This window comes from Melanerpes formicivorus, unplaced genomic scaffold, assembly GCF_026170545.1.
Source record: "Melanerpes formicivorus ecotype bairdi unplaced genomic scaffold, bMelFor1.0.p_v2 SCAF_25, whole genome shotgun sequence".
Classification (NCBI taxonomy): domain Eukaryota; kingdom Metazoa; phylum Chordata; class Aves; order Piciformes; family Picidae; genus Melanerpes; species Melanerpes formicivorus.
This window is the reverse complement of record NW_027142377.1, coordinates 6,771,610-6,791,339: the sequence shown is the minus strand read 5'-3', so window position 1 is coordinate 6,791,339 and position 19,730 is coordinate 6,771,610. Positions and strand designations below refer to the sequence as shown.

Genomic DNA, 19,730 nt, shown 5'->3' with positions numbered 1-19,730 from the left:
TCGCGCGAGGAGCGTTCGCCCTCTTGCCTGCCATTGGCTAAGTTCTGTGTCATGATGCCGCAACATGCCCACGCTTTCTCGCGGGGCTCAGCCTCGTGCGGCTGCTTCGACGGCCATTTTATGTTCGGGCAAAGTGGGGCGGGCAGTGGCTACTACTGGCAGCCATTTTGGATAGGGGAGAAGAAGCTCGTGTGTGGCAGCCATCTTACTTGGGGGCAGGAGCCGTTGGAAGCGTTAGAGGCAGGCGCGGCGCAGGGAGGAGGTACGGCGCGACTCCATCGGTAGCACTGCTGCCCGGCTGGGACGCTGAGCCCGGTCCTGGTTCTCGATCTCGTTTTCCTTCCTAGATAAATGTTTGAGGTGACGTCCTAGGGGAGCTGCCGCTGCTGCTGCGCGGCTGGTCGCAGCCGGCACCTCGCCGTGCCTCCCGCACTCCTTTGGCTGGTTCCTTTCTGTGCCGCCCCTTGCGTCAGATCCCCCAGCCGGGTTTAAAATTATGTGTGTCTCCGTGAGCTTCTGTCCTTGCTTAACTCCTCTTGCAGTCACATCTCATTCTTTCTGCTTTTGCCTGCTGAAGCCTAGTTGCAGGTAGACAATATTGCCGTGACTAAAACGAGAAAAAACTCTCGTTACCTGACTTCCCGCCCACCCCCATTTAGTTTCTCTATTCCACGCTTTTTCCGCATTTACCGCTCTCCTTTCATCCTATACTCTTGCCACTCGCTGTCAGGAATAGCTTGTGCTATGTTCCTGTATTACTTGGTGTGTTTTTGCGCAGCGCTCACAAATCTACCATGAGGTTTTTAATGCCCAATCTCCATACGAAAGGGAACGTCGGGGGTTTTGGGCTGTGTGAAAGGGCTGAATGCAGTGTTCATTGCACGTTTAATAAACTTGGCTGTTCTGCAAAACCTTTAAAAAGAGCTCATTCCGCCATGCAAAAAGGGTAGCCGTCATTCTGAGGTCACTCATATTTTCTCATTCCTCTGGTTCCGTCCAGTTTGTTCTTAAAATGCACTATTCTGCTTTAAGGTGAATTGGCAGCTCGTCAATGAAGGAGTGCAGATGATGAGCTAAACACATGCTAACCTGTTGGAAGGGTTGTTTCCAAAAGTTAAGTGGGGGAATTGACAACAGGGGGCCTAAAAATCCGTAAACTACAAAATGTAAAGATTCTGGTCTGTGGTGTTGGTGGCTTTTGTTGTTGTTGTATTTGTTTGTTTTTAATTAGAAATACTTCACTAAATATATGAGTTACTGAGTGTTTCATTCCTTGTCAGTTTTGGAGAGCTGCTCCCAAGCTTAGGGCAAGTGATGCTGGGTCCGGACTGGACAGCATTTGAGTACATAAAGACTTGAAAGATTAGAAAGACTCCGTTTTCTGTTGTAATAGTTAATTTTAAACTACAACAATAATTACCATATTCTAGGGAATCCCTCAGTTAGCACTTGTGATTTTGTTTCTCCCCTTTTCAGGTGCCTGCCTTTCCCCAAGTGGGCATGTGTGGTAGGAGTTTTCAGTTCCTCATTCCTGCTGAGTTCCAAATTCCCTCACCACAGGAAGCTACCTCTTTGCTAAGGTAAGATGCAATTCATCAGCTGGCAGAAAACACTTTAGCTTGCTCTCTAGGAGTCTGTGGTTCCTGGCTTCTTCTGAGTGTCCACCATTCCACTTAATGCCATGTTTAGGAAAGAAAAATATTCTGCTGCGCTATTTTTGAGGCATCTTGCTCTAAGTGCAGGGAACTAGTGTGTTTCATTCTAAATCCTGTCTTCTAGTGCAGACTGTCTTATCAAAAATTTGGGTGTTGAAATACTACAAATACCATATCAAGAATTCTTTAAAAAAATATGACATATATAGTTTCTGAGAGGAGTTTTTTTCCTCAAGTGCTTAACTTTGCATTTCCTCATTAACAATTTCCTTTAGAAGTTTACATTAGAATGATAGAATAGAATAATAAACCAGGTTGGAAGAGACCTTCAAGATCATTGTGTCCAACCCATCAACCAATCCAACCCACCTAAACAATTAACCCATGGCACCAAGCACCCCATCAAGTCTCCTCCTGAACACCTCCAGTGATGGTGACTCCACCACCTCCCCAGGCAGCCCATTCCAATGGGCAATCACTCTCTCTGTATAGAACTTCTTCCTAACACCCAACCTAAACCTCCCCTGGTGCAGCCTGAGACTGTGTCCTCTTGTTCTGGTGCTTGCTGCCTGGGAGAAGAGACCATCATCAGCCTGTCTACAACCACCCTTCAGGTAGTTGTAGAGAGCAATAAGGTCACCCCTGAGTCTCCTCCAGGCTAAGCAACCCCAGCTCCCTCAGCCTCAGCTTGTGTTCCAAACCCCTCACCAACTTCGTTGCCCTTCTCTGGACTCGTTCCAGCAAGTCAGCCTCCTTCCTAAACTGAGGGGCCCAGAACTGGACACAGTAGTTTGCAACAGGTACAGTATTCCATGAAACAGAGTCTTGCTGCCAGGTAATAGGTATTTTAAGAGAGCTATTTTTCTTGTGTTGTGTTTTTGCTTATGTTTTTCTTTTTTTTTCCCCAGAACACAAAAAGTATTCTAGAGCTTGTTGTCCTTTTTTTTTTTTCCCTCTTGTACCATTGTTTGGTGTTTTTTTAATTTTCTGATGCCTTAGGTATTTTTTCATCTGTGACAGCTGAGTGACTTTCCTGGTGGTTCACACATCAGGTACACTTGTTTTGATTTTCTGAGGATTTGCTTACACTTATTCTGTCTGCTGTATTTCCTTTGTCTTATCTGTATGGTCAATGCAAAGAATGGGACAGTTGGCAAGCTCCCAAAGTCAGCTTACTCCAGTGAAGAGCCAGTTGAACCAAAGTTGACTTCTCTTGCATTTCTATGTTGGCTTGTTCATTTTGTTTGGGTTGTTTGTTTTGTTTGGCTTCATTTTCTTCTATTGCTTTGTAAATTTAATGTAGGGAAGTTTTCTGCCTGCTGGTAGTTGTTCTGCCATCAGTAGTATCAGACTTGTTGCAGTGGTATGGCAAATTGTTAAAAAAAAAATAAATTGCTGGTGCTAGTGTAAATTCAGCTGATTCATCCATGTGCTTTGTTTGTTCCTAAGTAGGACACAAGCAGAGATGAGATGACGCTTTGGCACATTTTGTTGCAATCTTTCTTCATATTCTTTGCTACTGTAGCAGTTAATGCTAACACACACAACTCAAAAATAACATACACTCTAAATGAACTGTATTCTTGGAGCTATGAAGCAAAGTACTTTGCACTTGACCATATCCCAAGGTATAGGTAATTCTGTGTAAATTCGTCATTGGAACAGGTTGCCCAGGGAGGTGGTTGAGTCATCGCCCCTGGAGGCGTTCAAGAGGAGACTGGACGTGGCACTTGGTGCCATGGTCTAGTCATGGGGTCTGTGTTGATAGGTTGGACTTGATGATCCTCGAGGTCCTTTCCAACCTAAGTTATACTGTGATACTGTGAAATACTGGATTTGTTCAATACTGTCATTGCTGCTGTAGGAGCTCTTTGCTGATCACAGAATCACAGAATGTTAGGGGCTGGAAGGGACCTCGAGAGATCATCTAGTCCAACCCCTCTGTCAGAGTAGCATCACCAGGGTCTGTATGTGTAAGGGCCAGTGGTTGAGATAGCAATAAAGGAATATTCAGGAGACTCAGGGGTGACCTTATTGCTCTTTACAACTACCTTAAGGGAGGTTGTAGACAGGTGGAGGTTGGTCTCTTCTCCCAGGCAGCCAGCACCAGAACAAGAGGACACAGTCTCAGGCTGCGCCAAGGGAGGTTTAGGCCGGAGGTTAGGAAGAAGTTCTACACAGAGAGAGTGATTGCCCATTGGAATGGGCTGCCTGGGGAGGTGGTGGAGTCACCATCATTGGAGGTGTTCGGGAGGAGACTTGACAGGATGCTTGGTTGCATGGTTTAGTTCATTAGGTGGTGTTGGACGGTAGGTTGGATGTGATGATCTTGAAGGTCTCTTCCAACCTGATCTGGTCTGGTCTATTCTATTCTATTCTTGGTTTAGTTTGCTGCTCTCTGAAAGGTTTCTTGAGCATACATTAGGTAGGTTTGTCTCTATTGGCACTGTCTGAAAAACAGTCGGGATTTTGTATTTTGGGTTGGATCCGAAATGCCTGAAGAGTCAAAATGTTCACTGAGAGTAACCAACACAGATAATTAAGTAAATGTCCTTTAAATAAGAGTTTTCCTTGGTTTTATTAAAGCAGAACATAGCATTTGAAGGACAGGTGTGATGAAATAGTGCATTTTATTTATTTTTTTTTTTCAAATCCTTATTGGCTTAGAAATCTGAGGTGTTTTTTTTTCTAGTAGTGATCACTTTTAATTAATATTTCTATAGGACCTGCTTACACTGACTTATCATGGCATCCAACAAATTTGTCATTAAGGTAAGTACAATGTCATACCTTCCATTAAAAAAAATCCATAATCTGTAATACTGCTTGGAATGCAGGTATGTTAATTTAAAGGTTAATTATGAAGTTGTTTCAGGCTTCTATCATAGTATCAGTCAGGGTTGGAAGGGACCACAAGGATCATCTAGTTCCAACCCCCTGCCATGGGCAGGGACACCCCACACTAGATCAGGCTGGCCAGATCATCATCAGGCTTCTGATCATAGTAGCATATTTTTAAACCACCTTTTCTATCTGGAACTGAAGTTGTATCACTGATTTGTTATGGCAGAGGATGTCTGAAGTCAGATGAAGATTAAAGCTGTGTAAATAAAAGTGACTAGTCAGAACTAGATTCTGCATGAATTCTCACTAAACCAGAAATAAAAGTCAGGACTGATTCTTCTCTTACTGTAATCTTGCAGTATTATTTGTGTACTTCCCAGGTAATCTAAGAGTTCCTGGCTTAAGGTGTAGCAATGTTCTTAAACTGTTTATTCCATGTAACTCAGTATTTGCATCTTTGTGCCTCTTTTCCTACTCTCAGGGACTAGTTCTCTTATATACTGTAAAATACCATTGCTGTTTATGTTGCAAACAGTCTCCAGCCTTTGGGTATTTACCTGAAGAGTAAAACTTTTCCAAACATAGCACTTTTTCTTTTACCATAACCATATCATCTTATCAACAAGGAAAACTTCATTGTCCGTTAGAAGGTTGTGTGACCTTCTCTTTTGAAGCTTCTCTCTTACTTCTGTGTTCCTGTATGTCCTGGGTAGTTTAGGTAATGCATACACTTCTAAGTGATTAGTGCAATGTATTATTCTCTTTGAAGTGTGTTTGACAAGAATTCTCCCAACAGAAGAGACTGTGGATTAGCTTGGTATTTCTGGAGGGCAGCTACAAAAGCTTTCCTTGCGGATCAGGCTGTGGCAGCTGTTGAAGTTTGACTTTGTGGGTACCAACCTGTTCAGTGGGCTGACCCAATGCTGAATTTTTGTGTGCTGTGTGTTATTTTCCAAGGAAAGCTGCTGTCATTTAGTGGGATGTTTGCTTCAATTTTTTTTGCTGTTTAGCATGGTTATAAATCATAAATTGATGGTATTGCATTTATACTGTTAACTGCTTCTTAGTTGATGTAGGAGTTAGGAGAAGTATCCTTTGTTCTGAACACATTTTAGCAGGTATTCTGAGTCTGTATGCTGCTGCTGGGGGTAACAAGATGAGTTGATGCCTCCTCTCCATGCTGTGTTTTCTACATCATTTTAAAGTTTTCACATTTTGGAAGCATGTTTATGTTAATCTTTTTGGTAACAGAGCAAAAAGTCGAGCTTATCTGTCTTTCAAGTCTTAGCTGACTGCAGTGGAATTTAGAGGCAAACACCTATAATGTGTTTAACGGCTTTGCTTTTTACCAACACATATTTTATAGGAGAATCTTTGTACCGCCAGTGTAGTGGTCCGTTATTTTCAGTAGGGGGAGTAGTTGGCCTGTTTTTGGAAGGCTATCCCAAGACTGGTTTTATGGGCAATTAAGAGCGATTCAAATAACATAATTGATGCAGTAAAATAGTTTTAAACCTTAATACAAGAACTACACACTCTCCTAACACACACTCTTCACTTGACAAGTGGCTGAACATCTATAGCACATCACAACACCATGGTAATATTTTACACACATTAATTTGATCAGCAAGTTGCAACGTTAGGAAATACTGATACTGCATGAAGTGCTGCATGGCAAAATGTACCCAGATCTAGAAAGAAGGGCATGTGAATTTAATTAAGCTCTGTGTTGCTAAAGTATTTTACTGCTGTTCTGAGGCATAAATCTTAACTTTAAGTTACAGCAAAATCATGAACTTTGTATTTGAAAAGCAGTGTCACTAGGGCCTTGTTTAAAACTTTGGACACACTCAAAAGAATTGCTCATCTAGGAGTGTGTAAATTGGCTTTATTCATGGCAAACTGCAGGAGTAGATATACCCATTTTTATGGTTGTAATAGAAACTCTTTGTTTAATGTTTTCTGCAAGTTGTTTACTAAACACTGAAGGCTTGAAGTTGTTACTGCATTCCAATATCACAGCCTCAAAAGGAGCCTTTTATTTACTTTGTCATTTCCCACCTTGAAAAATAGAGCTCTGCTGTTTTGGATTTGTAGGCCTTTGGTAGTACATATCTTTGATTAAGCTGATTATAGTTTTAGTGTTCTCTCTGGTCATCCAGCATATTGCAGTCAATTTTTCAGCAGTGTTCCTTGTTAGCATTTGCACTTTTGCAGAGTGGAAGTGTATATGAAACTTTTTTGTCCTTTCTACTTCAGACTTTTTATTTACTTGATACCTTCCCCCACAGCAAACTCCTGGCCAAGCTGTCAGCCTGTGGCTTGGACAGCAGCACTCGGTGCTGGGTTAGGAACTGGCTGGAGGGCTGAGCCCAGAGAGTGGTGGTGTGTGATTCTATTGTCATCTTCAGTCTGGAATAAGAAAATGAGCAGTTGATTTTGAAAGGGCATTTTTTTCTTTTAGTATTTCCATGTGTGTTTAAGTATGCTAATAGATTTCTAAGGTTAAAGCATTCCCTTATCTCTGGCATTGCCAGTGCTTTCTCTTATTCTAGCAGATAGCTGAAATGAAACACAGCAATAGTACATTGACAAAGATTTCTGTACCAAATAGGCCTGTTGGGATAATTCTTAGGTAACATCTAAGTGGGCAAGACAGAATCAAGTTCCTATTTCTGTGAAGTGTGTCCATTGAATTACCTAATCAATATTTCTGCAGATATTTTGCTCTGTGTGAAAGTGATGTTTGCTGTTTCTTACAAGTTGTTTGGATGGGGAAAAAAAAAGCTAGGGAGATGTGTAGGTTTTCTTGTCTAATTAAGTTTTTCTCTGATTCCACATGAGTAATGGAGCATAGTAGATGCACTTCACTGCTGTGTGAGGTCCATAGATACATGAATGCAGCATTCTCAAGTGGAGAGTGAGAATAAAGAATAATTGTGTTTCATTTTTGTCTGTTGTAACTGCTTGGAGTTACTAGACTGACACTGCAGAAGCTTTTTCTACATACATAGTTTTTAACTCTTTCTCATACTTATTTCTAGTTTGAGAGCTAGGTTTTCTTAGAGTGCTTAGTTGAAGTAACTAGCAAATACAGTATGTTCTGATGCACATTTGCATGTGATGTTCCTGTAGTTGGGGGTACTTACAGATGTTTCAGTAGAAATACCCAAATATGGTTTTGACAATCAAATAATTTGGAGAAGCTCTCCAAACTGATCAAAACTTGTTCAATTTTGTCTATATGAGATGTTCCTGTTTCACTTTTGGGGTCTTTAGAGATTAAGATATAACTATATCAACCATTTGGTGATGATATTTTGAGGATAGTGTTCTCCTAAAGCAATGTTGCTCACAACAGTCATAAATAAGAGGTAGTTGGAATTGTTATTATCAAGCATTATCATCCACTTCACTTAGCTGTAATGCTCATTTTCATGCAAACAAAGTGGTACTTTTAGGAAAGGGCTTTAACATCTTAAGATAATAAGGGATCTGGGGGGAAAATATTATTTTAAAGAGGAAGTAGGAAGCAATAATGGAAGGAGGGACATCTATTTTGTTATCTTTCTTAATTTCCAATTTCATGGGACCAGATATGGAGTGGCTAAAGTGATGAGTAAATAAATTCCAGAAGAAATAAAAGAGGAAGCTTGGAGGGTGGGGAAGGGAGGGGGGAACATGGACACAGAGGGGAAGAAAAATGAATTTGTATGGTCTAATTCTAAACCTCCTGGAGTCGATGGAAGTTTCCTCACTGACCTCAGAGGATTCATTTTCCAGCCTAGGGAAATGATGAGTGGATGAAGAATTGAGAGATTAAAGAGTTAGCAGAAGGAGAAAGGAATGGGAAGCCAGAGGGGAAAAACATCAACAGTGGAAATATGGCTTACACAGGGATCACTTCAAATAAGGAATAAAAGAATGGTTCAAGTTGCATTACTTTTTTCTTTTTTAATTCAAATAAATGAATCTGATTAGTTTTAGAAGTTCCAGTTGTGGCAGAAAATGAAGTTTTTACTTACTGTAAGCAGCCTCCTGCTGTGACAGTGGTATGGGATTCTAACTATTCACCATACCAAGTGATATTAATTTGGTTTTTTCCCAGGTATAGTTAATTCAAAGGTGTAATCTCCATGCTAATTGCCATGGGCCATATTTCTGGCCAGCACTACCACATTTGATGCTTCCAATGTTCTGCCTGTTGGAGTGAAGGAGGAGGGGGTGGGAAACTTAGATTTAAATCTCCCAAGTCCAGCAAAACATGAGAGCTTAGCAAAGATGCTCTGTGGGGTCACTGAATGTCTTTAGGTCCTGGGAGAGGCTTCGGCTTGTGCTGTAGGTGAAATTCTTCAATTCTTTCCAGTGAGTTCAGATGGAGGTTAGTGGGCTGAGATGAAGGGATGCCTTCCTGTGGTACCTGGTATTGTTCTGTGCAAACAGTTTAATGAGGCAGTTTTGCTTTTGCTGTTAGCATCATGAAAATATATGAAATTTATTTTACTGTTTTGTGTGGCCTTTCCTTACTGTGGAGAATGTGGATTGATTCTGATTTGTAGAAGTTAGACCTGAGAATTTAAGTGTGTTCTGAAGGGAGGTTGTAGACAGGTGGATGTTGGTCTCTTCTCCCAGGCAGCCAGCACCAGAACAAGAGGACACAGTCTCAGGCTGTGCCAGGGGAGGTTTAGGTTGGATGTTAGGAAGAAGCTCTATACAGAGAGAGTGATTGCCCATTGGAATGGGCTGCCCAGGGAGGTGGTGGAGTCGCCATCATTGGAGGTGTTCAGGAGGAGACTTGATGGGGTGCTTGGTGCCATGGGTTAGTTGTTTAGGTGGGTTGGATTGGTTGATGGGTTGGACGCGATGATCTTGAAGGTCTCTTCCAGCCTGGTTTATTCTGTGTATTCTGACTGGTATATGGAGTAAAAGGGAAAAGAAGAGGTCTCTTCCAGCCTGTTTTATTCTATGTATTCTGACTGGTATATGGAGTAAAAGGGAAAAGAAGAGGTCTCTTCCAGCCTGGTTTATTCATGTATTCTGACTGGTATATGGAGTAAAAGGGAAAAGAAGACACATTTTTATTCTTTCCTTATGTTACATCAGTGTGGTTCACAACTTCCTTAAAAGGAGTCTGTTTTTAAAAGCAAAATAATTGCTTGGTTTCAATTCTCAAATAAAAGCTTAGCTTCTGGACATTTTGTGTTCCCTGCAGCACTTATTCAGCCATGACTTTGCAATACTTTCCTTGACATAGCACCCTATTTCAGTCTTCTGCTGCCGTCATTGCTAAGCATGGGCACTGATGATGTTCAGCTATTGTGAAAAACCTTTAAGCTGTGGATAAAATGATGATTCATGGTCACCTGATGAAAAAAGATTCATTACCATGACTCCAGAAACATTAGATCCCATGTAAGTGTTTCACTTCCCACACTAGTTCTTCTAAAAGAGATGACAATGCAGTTATTTTCTACCAGTTGACAGCTGCTCAATTAAGTTGTGACAATGTGGTTAGCAAAAACTATAAATTCCAGGCTTTTAAAATAGTAGTTTAAGGAACTAAAATTCTGTATGAGCTGTCACTGACATTTTTCAGTGTTACTTGGAATACTTTCTACTCAAATTATACATCTTAGATTTCAGTTACCACTGCTGAATTAAGTTCTTTTTATGGTGGATCTGGCCCAAACCTCACTGAAGTCAATCAGAGTCTGTAGGAGTATATTGGTGGGACTTTGTAGATCAACTAATTTCATATTCATTTCGTCCACAGCCTTCCTCAGCTCAGTTTATCTAGCTTTTTAAAATGTAATTTGTCTGTAATGTTAATGTCTAAAGAAGTTAGTTTGGAAATACAGGCTGGGCAGTGACTGGCTGGAAAGTAGCCCTGAGGAGAGAGACTTGGGGGTGCTGGTGGACAAAAAGCTCAACATGAGCTCTCAATGTGCACTTGCAGCCCACAAGGCCAATCAGATCCTGGGCTGCATCAGGAGAAGTGTGGCTAGCAGGTCGAGGGAGGTGATCCTCCCCCTCTACTCAGCCCTGGTGAGACCCCACCTGGAGTACTGTGTCCAGTTCTGGAGCCCCTATGACAAGAGGGATGTGGAGGTGCTGGAACGTGTCCAGAGAAGGGCCACAAGGATGATCAGAGGGCTGGAGCACCTCTCCTATGAGGACAGACTGAAGGAGTTGGGGCTGTTCAGTCTGCAGAAGAGAAGGCTCTGAGGTGACCTAATTGTGGCCTTCCAATATCTGAAGGGGGCCTACAGGAAGGCTGTGAAAGGACTTCTCAGGATCTCTGGTAGTGATAGGACTAGGGGGAATGCAATGAAGCTGGAGGTGGGGAGATTCAGGCTAGATGTGAGGAGGAGGTTCTTCACCGTGAGAGTGGTGAAACCCTGGAATGGGTTGTCCAGGGGGGTGGTTGAGGCCCCGTCCCTGGGGGTGTTTAAGAGCAGGCTGGATGAGGCTCTGTCCAGCCTGATCTAGTGTGGGGTGTCCCTGCCCATGGCAGGGGGGTTGGAACTAGATGATCCTTGTGGTCCCTTCCAACCCTGAATGAAACTATGAAACTATGAAAATCTACTCAAATGTGATACGGCCAAATAGTAAAATGTTTCTTACTCAGTTTTAATTTCAATATGAAAAGAAAAAAATGAAAACCTGCCTGTTGCCAACTTGTAATTGCATGGTGACTGTGAAGAGATGTTTAAGGTGCAAGTAGAATTAGGAAAGAAACCCCAAAACATTAAATTAGACTCTAGATATGTATGCTCTGAAGCAGAAAAAGGGTTCTCAACATGTAGGGTCAATAGCATCCTGGCCTGCATTAGGAATAGTGTGGCCAGCAGGAGCAGGGAGGTCATAGTGCCCCTGTACTCTGCATTGGTTAGGCAGCACCTTGAGTCCTGTGTCCAGTTCTGGGCCCCTCAGTTTAAGAAAGACATCGAAACACTTGAACGTGTCCAGAGAAGGGCAACAAGGCTGGGGAGAGGCCTTGAACACAAGCCCTGTGAGGAGAGGCTGAGGGAGCTGGGATTGTTTAGCCTGGAGAAGAGGAGGCTCAGGGGTGACTTCATTGCCCTCTACAACTACCTGAAAGGTGGTTGTGGCCAGGAAGGGGTTGGTCTCTTCTCCCAGGCACCCAGCACCAGAACAAGGGGACACAGTCTCAAGCTGCGCCAGGGGAGGTTTAGACTCGAGGTGAGGAGGAAGTTCTTCACCGAGCGAGTCATTCGTCATTGGAATGGGTTGCCCAGGGAGGTGGTTGAGTCATCGTCCCTGGAGGCGTTCAAGAGGGGATTGGACGTGGCACTTGGTGCCATGGTCTAGTCATGGGGTCTGTGTTGATAGGTTGGACTCGATGATCCTTGAGGTCCTTTCCAACCTAAGCGATACTGTGATACTGTGATGTGGGACAGTACACTCACTCTGAAACGATCAGGAGTTCCACTGGCAATTTTTGTATTCTGTTAGTTTCCCTCTTTTCCCTGGAAATAGTTCTCAACTTCAGATTCTGTGAAACACCATGTTTAAGAAAATCAAAATGTTAAAATAATTTCAAATGTACATGCCTGAAAGTTTTGCCAGAATGTATAACACTGAGGTATGTATGATACCAATACAAAAATATTCTTCTTTTCACTAGTTTTTTTAAAGCATGTTGGCCAAGATTCATGCCTTAAAATACAACACACAGGTTCCTGCACTTTTTAAAGTTGTATCTCTTTCTGCATTTTATTTCTTTGTTTACAGTTATTTTCCAGCTAGCTAATTTCAAACTTAGATGATGAACATTCTGTATTTAACTTGTGCTAAAACCCAGGGCTCAGTTTGAAAAAGAATGATGTGATCACCATTGGACATCAGCTTCTTATATTAAGAAAATAGGTAGCAATAAGGTAAGAATGAAAATCAGATTAGCTCTATAGGTTCATGTAGTCATAGTAGTATCATAGTATCAGTCAGGGTTGGAAGGGACCACAAGGATCATCTAGTTCCAACCCCCCTGCCATGGGCAGGGACACCTCACACTAGATCAGGCTGGCCAGAGCCTCATCCAGCCTGCTCTTAAACACCTCCAGGGACAGGGCCTCAACCACCTCCCTGGACAACCCATTCCAGGGCTTCACCACTCTCATGATGAAGAACTTCCCCCTCACCTCCAGCTTGAATCTCCCCACCTCCAGCTTCATTCCATTCCCCCTAGTCCTATCACTACCTGAGATCCTGAGAAGTCCCTCCCCAGCCTTCCTGTAGGCCCCCTTCAGATACTGGAAGGCCACAATTAGGTCACCTTGGAGCCTTCTCTTCTGCAGACTGAACAGCCCCAACTCCTTGTCTGTCCTCGTAGTGGAGGTGCTCCAGCCCTCTGATCATCCTCGTCATATGGAGATATGGTAAATGCTAGCTTTTGCCAAGCCATGGTGCCTGTACCTTTGCATATCAAGATAACCAATTTTCTTACTCCCCTGCTTCATAGAATGCAGTACTTTAGTGCAGCCTACACAGAAGATAGCTCTGCCTTCTCACTACAGTATTTGTAGCTGAGAGATTTTCACTTGGGAAAGTGGGGAAAGAATGGTTTGTGGTCTAGATCTTGTGTAGACAGTTTTGACCCAAAATCTTAAAGTGATTTGAGTGTGTCAAGATGATCTTTTCCAGTTGTCTGGGTGCACTTTACTAGGAAAGTATAGTCTGTTTATGATGCCTTAGGAGCAAGTGTCGTGTTTCTTGGTTTTGTACTTGTCTTTGTAGCTTCTTTGTGGCTTTTTTGCAGTTTGTGCTATCAGTACATTTTACAGATGGATTCTCTTGTGTGAAATCCTAAATCTACAAGCTTCAGCAAAACACAGGTTTTATCCCTTTTTTTATGTAACTTGCCATGTACTTGTGGAATAGCATTTAAGGGGCCAACTGCTGAAAAGATGTTGTTTCAAGTGCTTGTTAAAGATGAGTGAGTTAGTTTTTAGTCTTGAGGGAGAATGAGCAAAGAGCAAAGGTGAGGAAGAATGACAGAGTATCATTGGTTTCTGTGGAACAAAATGGGATATAGGCACAGAACATTTTCTCAGCATTTTCATATTTTGGATTACTCTGTCCTCCTTTGGCTCTAAAAAAACTACGCAATCATTAAACTAAGCTTTGCTCCATTTGCCAGGTTCACTTTGCACAGCCCCACTTAGTTTCCAGGAAGTAGTAAGGTACCTGGCATTTCTGACACCACTCAGCTGGTGAAGCAGTAGTTTATATAAGATACAGTTAAATACAGCCTTTCAAGTTCAAGCCAATATTCTCCTATTTAAAAGTCAGCGGGTTGTCTTTGTTCATTGAATATGCCAGTGATTTAATAGCACTCATAATTAACCAAATATACGTGGTTGTGGTTTATCCTGCTTTGTATCATACAGATAAAGGCTGATAGAAGAGGAACATACAGCTCTGAACATAAAATATTTGCTGAACTAAATTGTAGGGAGAGAGCTAAGTCTTGGGCCATTAGAGAGCATCTGTTCAATGCCAAGATCCTAGGGTTTGACAGTTGGTAGGGTCATGTAGTATATAACTTTCCCTTCTTTATTTTGACATTCCTGTACTACAAAAACAGGTAGGAGAGTAATTTAAGTAGCACTGCCATAGTGCATTGTTTTACCATAATCAGGTAGACTTCAGGACAAGAAAACTTGGAGAGTTATTCACTTTGTGGTATTTGCTGTAAGTCTCTGGTTCTTATTTTGCTGGGTGTTAAACCCCCATGTAGTCACAATCCATGTCTCAGTGAGTTTACAGACAATTTAGATGATAGCAGTAAGTCTAACACATCAAAAATTGAAACCAAAGCTCACAATTTAAAAAGCAATCAACCAGAGCATATTCTCTCCTCATCATGCGGGTGTTCCTGAAGTAACTTCAGCTTGAATCCTCTTGAGTATTTCTATTGTGAGCAAGAAGTGGTTCTATCCTTAGCACTGGACTGTATCTTCAGAGGCACTGGTGACTTTAATATGATGCAAATGGTAGTTTCAGAATAGTCAACATAACAATATGACAGTATGCTAGTTTACCATGAACATGTACTTTATAGGAATGCCCACATCAAAATCTTCCCTGCTGCTGCTGGTTGTCGTCATATTGGCACTTGATTTTGCAATACCACTTCTTTCTCTTTGGATTGCCACACAGATTTAGTGGCTAGATCTTGGTCAGTAAATGGCACCCTCATTTCTCTAATTTGGCCATCTGCAAATCAGTTCAGTAATCCTCAAGATGTTTGGATTACTTTCCTTGCCTTTTCAGAAGTAGTGTGAACCTCTTCAGAAAGTCAGTATGCTTGTCCTGGCTGAAGGCAGGACAGATCCTCTGTTGCCCTGAGAGGGACAAAAGAATGACACTCACACAAATGGATTGGGTAGTGATGGAAATTTTAAATGGAAATGCAATTAGTGTTTTACAGAAACTACAAAGCATAGTGGCAAAGATACCCTAAAGTATAGAGCATCCCTTACACCACACCCAAAGGCCCCCCAGCACTTCCCTTCTTCCCACCTGAGGGTATACACAAAACTCCCAGAGCTCTGTTCCCCACCCCCTGCTAAGCTAGTCTCAGGCTGGCTACATGTGAGACTGCCCCCGTCCCCCTCCTACCCTCCCCTTCTCCTGGCATTAGGCCTAGACAGGCCTAAGAGGCCTGAAATACTCCCCCACCGTTACCTGATACGGAGTATCTCCCACGAGAGTAGAGAGGGAAGAAAGAGGAAGAGAATGACTTTGAAGGCGAATTTATAGGGTGCAGGATTTATGGGTAGAAATAGGCTGTTTCCTGTGTCCACCTCCTGGGTGGACACTGGACGCAGGAGGTGTAACTTATGTGGCAGTCCAGGAAGCACCCAGCCTAAACTGCCACAATACTAGGTATTTAAATGTTAAAATGTTCAGACACTGGTCTGAATCTATTAAAATATAATGTAGTTTAAATGTTATGCTGTTACCTTACTAGTGTGGTGAAAACCAGCGTGGTGTTTTCCAAATGGTAGTTCTGTTGTGCGCTGTGTAATGGAGGTGCCTCTGTATTTAAGGTTAAGATTCCATACATTTCCACAAGATGAAAAGCCTTTTGTGTTCTGTGTGAGCATGTTCTCAGCAGCAAACATCTCCCTTGCCTTTAGTTTCATGCTTATACCAGCACCTTTTAGAGGTGCACAGATTGGACAGAACTAGGGAAAGGCAGAGCACAATGTCAAGTGACTGAGTTGTGGAACAGGCTGTGGAAGGTCAGCGTCCTCTCAGGGAAGCAACTTTGGGATAGGCTTTCACCTGTGTAACTGCTGTTGAATAGCAGGGGTGTATGTTTAACTTTTTAAATTGCAGGTAAAGTGTCGATTAAAAGGATGAAAATGCAATAATGTACCATTAATATGCTAAGGAACAGACTGCCCACGAGCAGGTAATGGGATTGGAATGATGTGGCTGCTACTTAAACAGAAAGAAAGTCTGCCATGGAATACTTCTATTCTGGACCTTCCCACTACAAATTCCACAGGAGACTTCTGCAGTCTGGAGTCACACAAAATAACTTCTCAGGCCTTTCTTTGTTGTTTGCAGCTTCCTTCAACCAATCCATGAAAGTTTTGGCGCTAGAGCAAAAGCTGTACACAAATAATTCTACACTGAAGAGACGTCCAACATAGTTTTATGTAGCCTAAAACCAATAATTGTTAGAAAGTCCAGTGGTGGTGGAGTACAGTTCTTACACTCCTCCTTTGATGCAAGATGACACTTGGTGTGATGAGGTTTACCTGGCTGGCCAGTGCTGTAAAGCAGCAGGCACTGAAGCGAAGGGGGTTACAAATGTCAGCTTTGGAGGAGCTGGCTGTGGGGCCGTGGGTGCGGTCGTAGTGACCTCGCCGGTGCGGGCCGGAATGGGTAGGCTTCAGCACCAGGCCCAGCTCGGACAGCGGCTCTGGCCGCCCCTGCCCGCGGCCCGTGTTAGGCCGGGCTGCTCAGTGCGCGAGCCCTGCGCGCTGAGCATCCTCTGCCCTTCATGGGGTGATTGAATGGCCTACATGGGAAAGAACCTTAGAGAGCTAGTTCCACCCCTCCCCACCTCCATGGGCAGGGACACCTTCCACTGCAGGCTGCTCAAAGCCCTGTCCTACTTGGCCTTGAATGGTTACATTCAGTCTGATTGATGGGTACAGGTGTGGAGGTGCAATGCAGCTTGGTTTGTTCTTCTCGGGTGTGGTTTAGTTAACTAGTCCTTCTCTTCAGAACAGAGAATTAGAAAGCAGTGTTAGTTCAGTTCAATTCTGCCTGGTTACAGAGTCATACAGCTTCCTTTGAGGAAACTCAGAAGAACCCCTTTCAAGGGTCATTTACTGTTTGTTTTCATAGTGAATTACCCATCATACATATTTCTTTTCTAGTGACTTGATAATTTCTCTAATTTGGGAAGTATACTTTAAGAAACATTAGGTAACATGTTTAGTTTTCTTAAATGCTTAAGAAACAGAACAACCTCATGAAGCATATGTCCCAAATGCAATTAGAATGGTCTCACTGTGTCCATTCATTACATCTTGGAATTTTTCTCTTGTAACTTTAATCCTGTAATTATCTAATTCGATAAGAAACTATTTTGAAGAACCTGAATTTCCATGCATACATTAAAAATATCACTAGGATATAAGCATATGGAGAACTTAATAGGCAGTTTCTCTTCACCTTCTCACATATGCAAATGAACATTAGGGTAGAAAACAAAACAAAAACCAACCAAAAACCACCAAAACCAACCAACCAAACAAAATGGGGACCAGAAATCTCTCTGATCCTTTTACACTTGCATTCCTGTTAACATCTTCCACTTTCAGTGTGTCTTTTCCAAGGAGATCTTGGGCATTGCAGCCGTAGATAGTGGAGTTCACATGTGGATGCTGGAATGGTGATAGCCTCTGCATTTTATTGCTGGCTGTGGGAAGAAATCTCAGTGTGAAAAATATTGAGAAGTCTTGTATTGAGTGAAGAAAATATTTTTTGTTTTATTTTTAAGTGTTTTATTACTAGACATTGAATGGGATGAAGAGACAGTTTGATATACATTAGCTATGGCAACTTCCAGATAGTAGTGCCTGAATGGTACAGCTATGACTTGACCTCTCAGATATCTTGCATGTTCTTTTCACAGTGCTCTCCATGGTAAACTAAAAGAGCAGTAGGGCTTCAGGTTTTATTAAATAACATTTAAAATATACCAGTAGTTGAAAAGCACTTTGCAGTGATTCAACAATTTCTAAGTAAGTTAGCAGGAGGAATTTACAGCAAACGTTTGCTCTAAATATTTTGCAGGAAAAAAAGGAATGTGCTACAAATCAGCAAGTTAGAGATTTAAGGCAGACATGTACAAGCACTGTGTTTAATAGCTACAGTTGTAACAAAAATGAGAATAATTCAGCACATTTTATGTGCTAAGAGAAAAATAGTGAAGTTACCATAGTCTCAGAATGTCTTGGTTTTTAATGGTGATGGTTGTTATTTTTAATGTCTTTTTATTTTTCCCCCAAATTCCTAGAGTTTCCAAACAATGTAAAGGGCAGATGAAATATTTCTTGTGAAATACAAGTCCTCTCTTTACTTCTACAAAAGCTTTGTTGCACTTTATTAATTACTTTTCTAAAAGGGAGTAAAGATGTAGGTATACGTATTCCATAATGCTCATTTAAGAAACTTAAATCTCAGCACTTCTACTATTGGCAGTCTGGCATTCATTGTAAGCATAATGGGTTATTTCATGCTGCTTCTCTTTATATTCTTGGTTACGATACTGAAATGTTAAGACCACACACAGACAATAAGGTCTCCAGCCACTTACGCATGTAAACAGTCTGGCTTTTTACAAAGTGGAAAAATATTTCTTGTGCAGTATTTTAACATGATCAGCATGTTAAGGCTCAATCTGCAACTGTGTCAACATTTCTTTGGCCGTAACCATTCATTCTGTATCCTCTTGGTAATACGTAAAATGTGAAACTGGTTTGTTTACTACTGGGATTTGTCAGCAATTGCTGTCTGCATTTAGCTCAGGACTTTCAAATAGATAATAGATCAAAGAATTGATTTGCATCATCACTCTGGTTTTAGTAAAGCTCAGGGTTGATACGTGGTTTTTTTTGTTGGTGTTTGTTGCGGGTGGGGTAATTTTTGTTGGTGTTTTTGTTTCTTTTAGCTGGCTTTGGGACTTTTAAAGGGACATTGGAGCAATAAATTTAATAACTTTTATTCTTATAGCTGTTTGGTGTTAGTATGGATGAGTTCAATACACTAAATAAAAATACGTGAGTGCTATTTGACGCAGATTTAGCTGCAGAGACAGGAATGTACAGCTCTTTCAGGCCTTGGCTATCATGAGACTTGGCATGGCTTCAACACAACTTAGGATCTTCTGTTTTGCTTGTTTCTTTTTTTGGTAATTAATGCATGCTTTCAGCATTCTTAATACCATTAGAAACTGCAAGTGTAGTGACTATATGCACGTTATCGAAGCATTATATCATCTTCATTCCAAAGAATTGTGAAGACTCCAAGTTCTGATATATTGTTCATCTCTTTACAGTATGGAGCTAATTAGAGTAAAAAATGGCATAGAAACATTTTTATGGATATCATATCTAATTAAATATTTGGTTTCATATAGTATCTTTTATATCTGTTCTCAGTCTTTATTAATATATTTATGAAGTTCATGTCAATGTGTCTTTTGAGGTTTTACTGGTTAAAAAGCCCTAGGTGAACAACAAACGACCCCAAAACCTTACTAGGTTTATCTGTGGAACTTTAGTAAGAATTTTTAGTTTACTTTGAATTAAGTTGCAGAATCCCTAACTAAAACTTGCCACCGCTCCTGAGGAGATTGCCATTAAATAATTCTGCCACCTCAGGGGCATTTTCTTAAAATAGTTCACCTGAACTTGTCTTAACAGTTTGTACAAATCTAAAGTATTTGTTTTCCTATGAGTATTTAAGAGATTAAAAATTACAACATAGCATAGATTGCACACCAATTGACTGCTGCTTTAAAAATCTCAAAATACAGAATTGCAGTATGGATAAATCTTTTTAGGGAGAAATATGGTTTTAGGAATAGTCAGCTATGGTATGAAACTCTTGAAAGACAAACCTGTTTTTGAAGTCACTGTAAGTATATAATAAGTGTGTCACTGTTACTATAGAAGG

General features: G+C 41.5%; 1 protein-coding gene across 6 annotated transcripts in view; it reads left to right on the top strand.

The window, feature by feature from the left end:
* The first annotated feature begins 68 nt into the window (after positions 1 to 68).
* The window catches only part of SLX4IP (SLX4 interacting protein), an 83,082-nt gene continuing 63,420 nt past the window's right edge, over positions 69 to 19,730 (top strand). Inside the window, exons 1-4 of one of the 6 annotated variants that reach the window (XM_068153169.1) lie at positions 70 to 262; positions 1,477 to 1,580; positions 2,676 to 2,707; positions 4,379 to 4,427. In XM_068153169.1, the coding sequence (XP_068009270.1) occupies positions 4,401 to 4,427 (27 nt within the window). In that variant the 5' untranslated portion in view covers positions 70 to 262; positions 1,477 to 1,580; positions 2,676 to 2,707; positions 4,379 to 4,400. Of the gene's footprint in view, positions 361 to 1,476; positions 1,581 to 2,675; positions 2,708 to 4,378; positions 4,428 to 19,730 lie in introns of all 6 variants that reach the window. The other 5 variants (XM_068153170.1, XM_068153167.1, XM_068153168.1 and 2 more) reach the window with 5 other exon arrangements.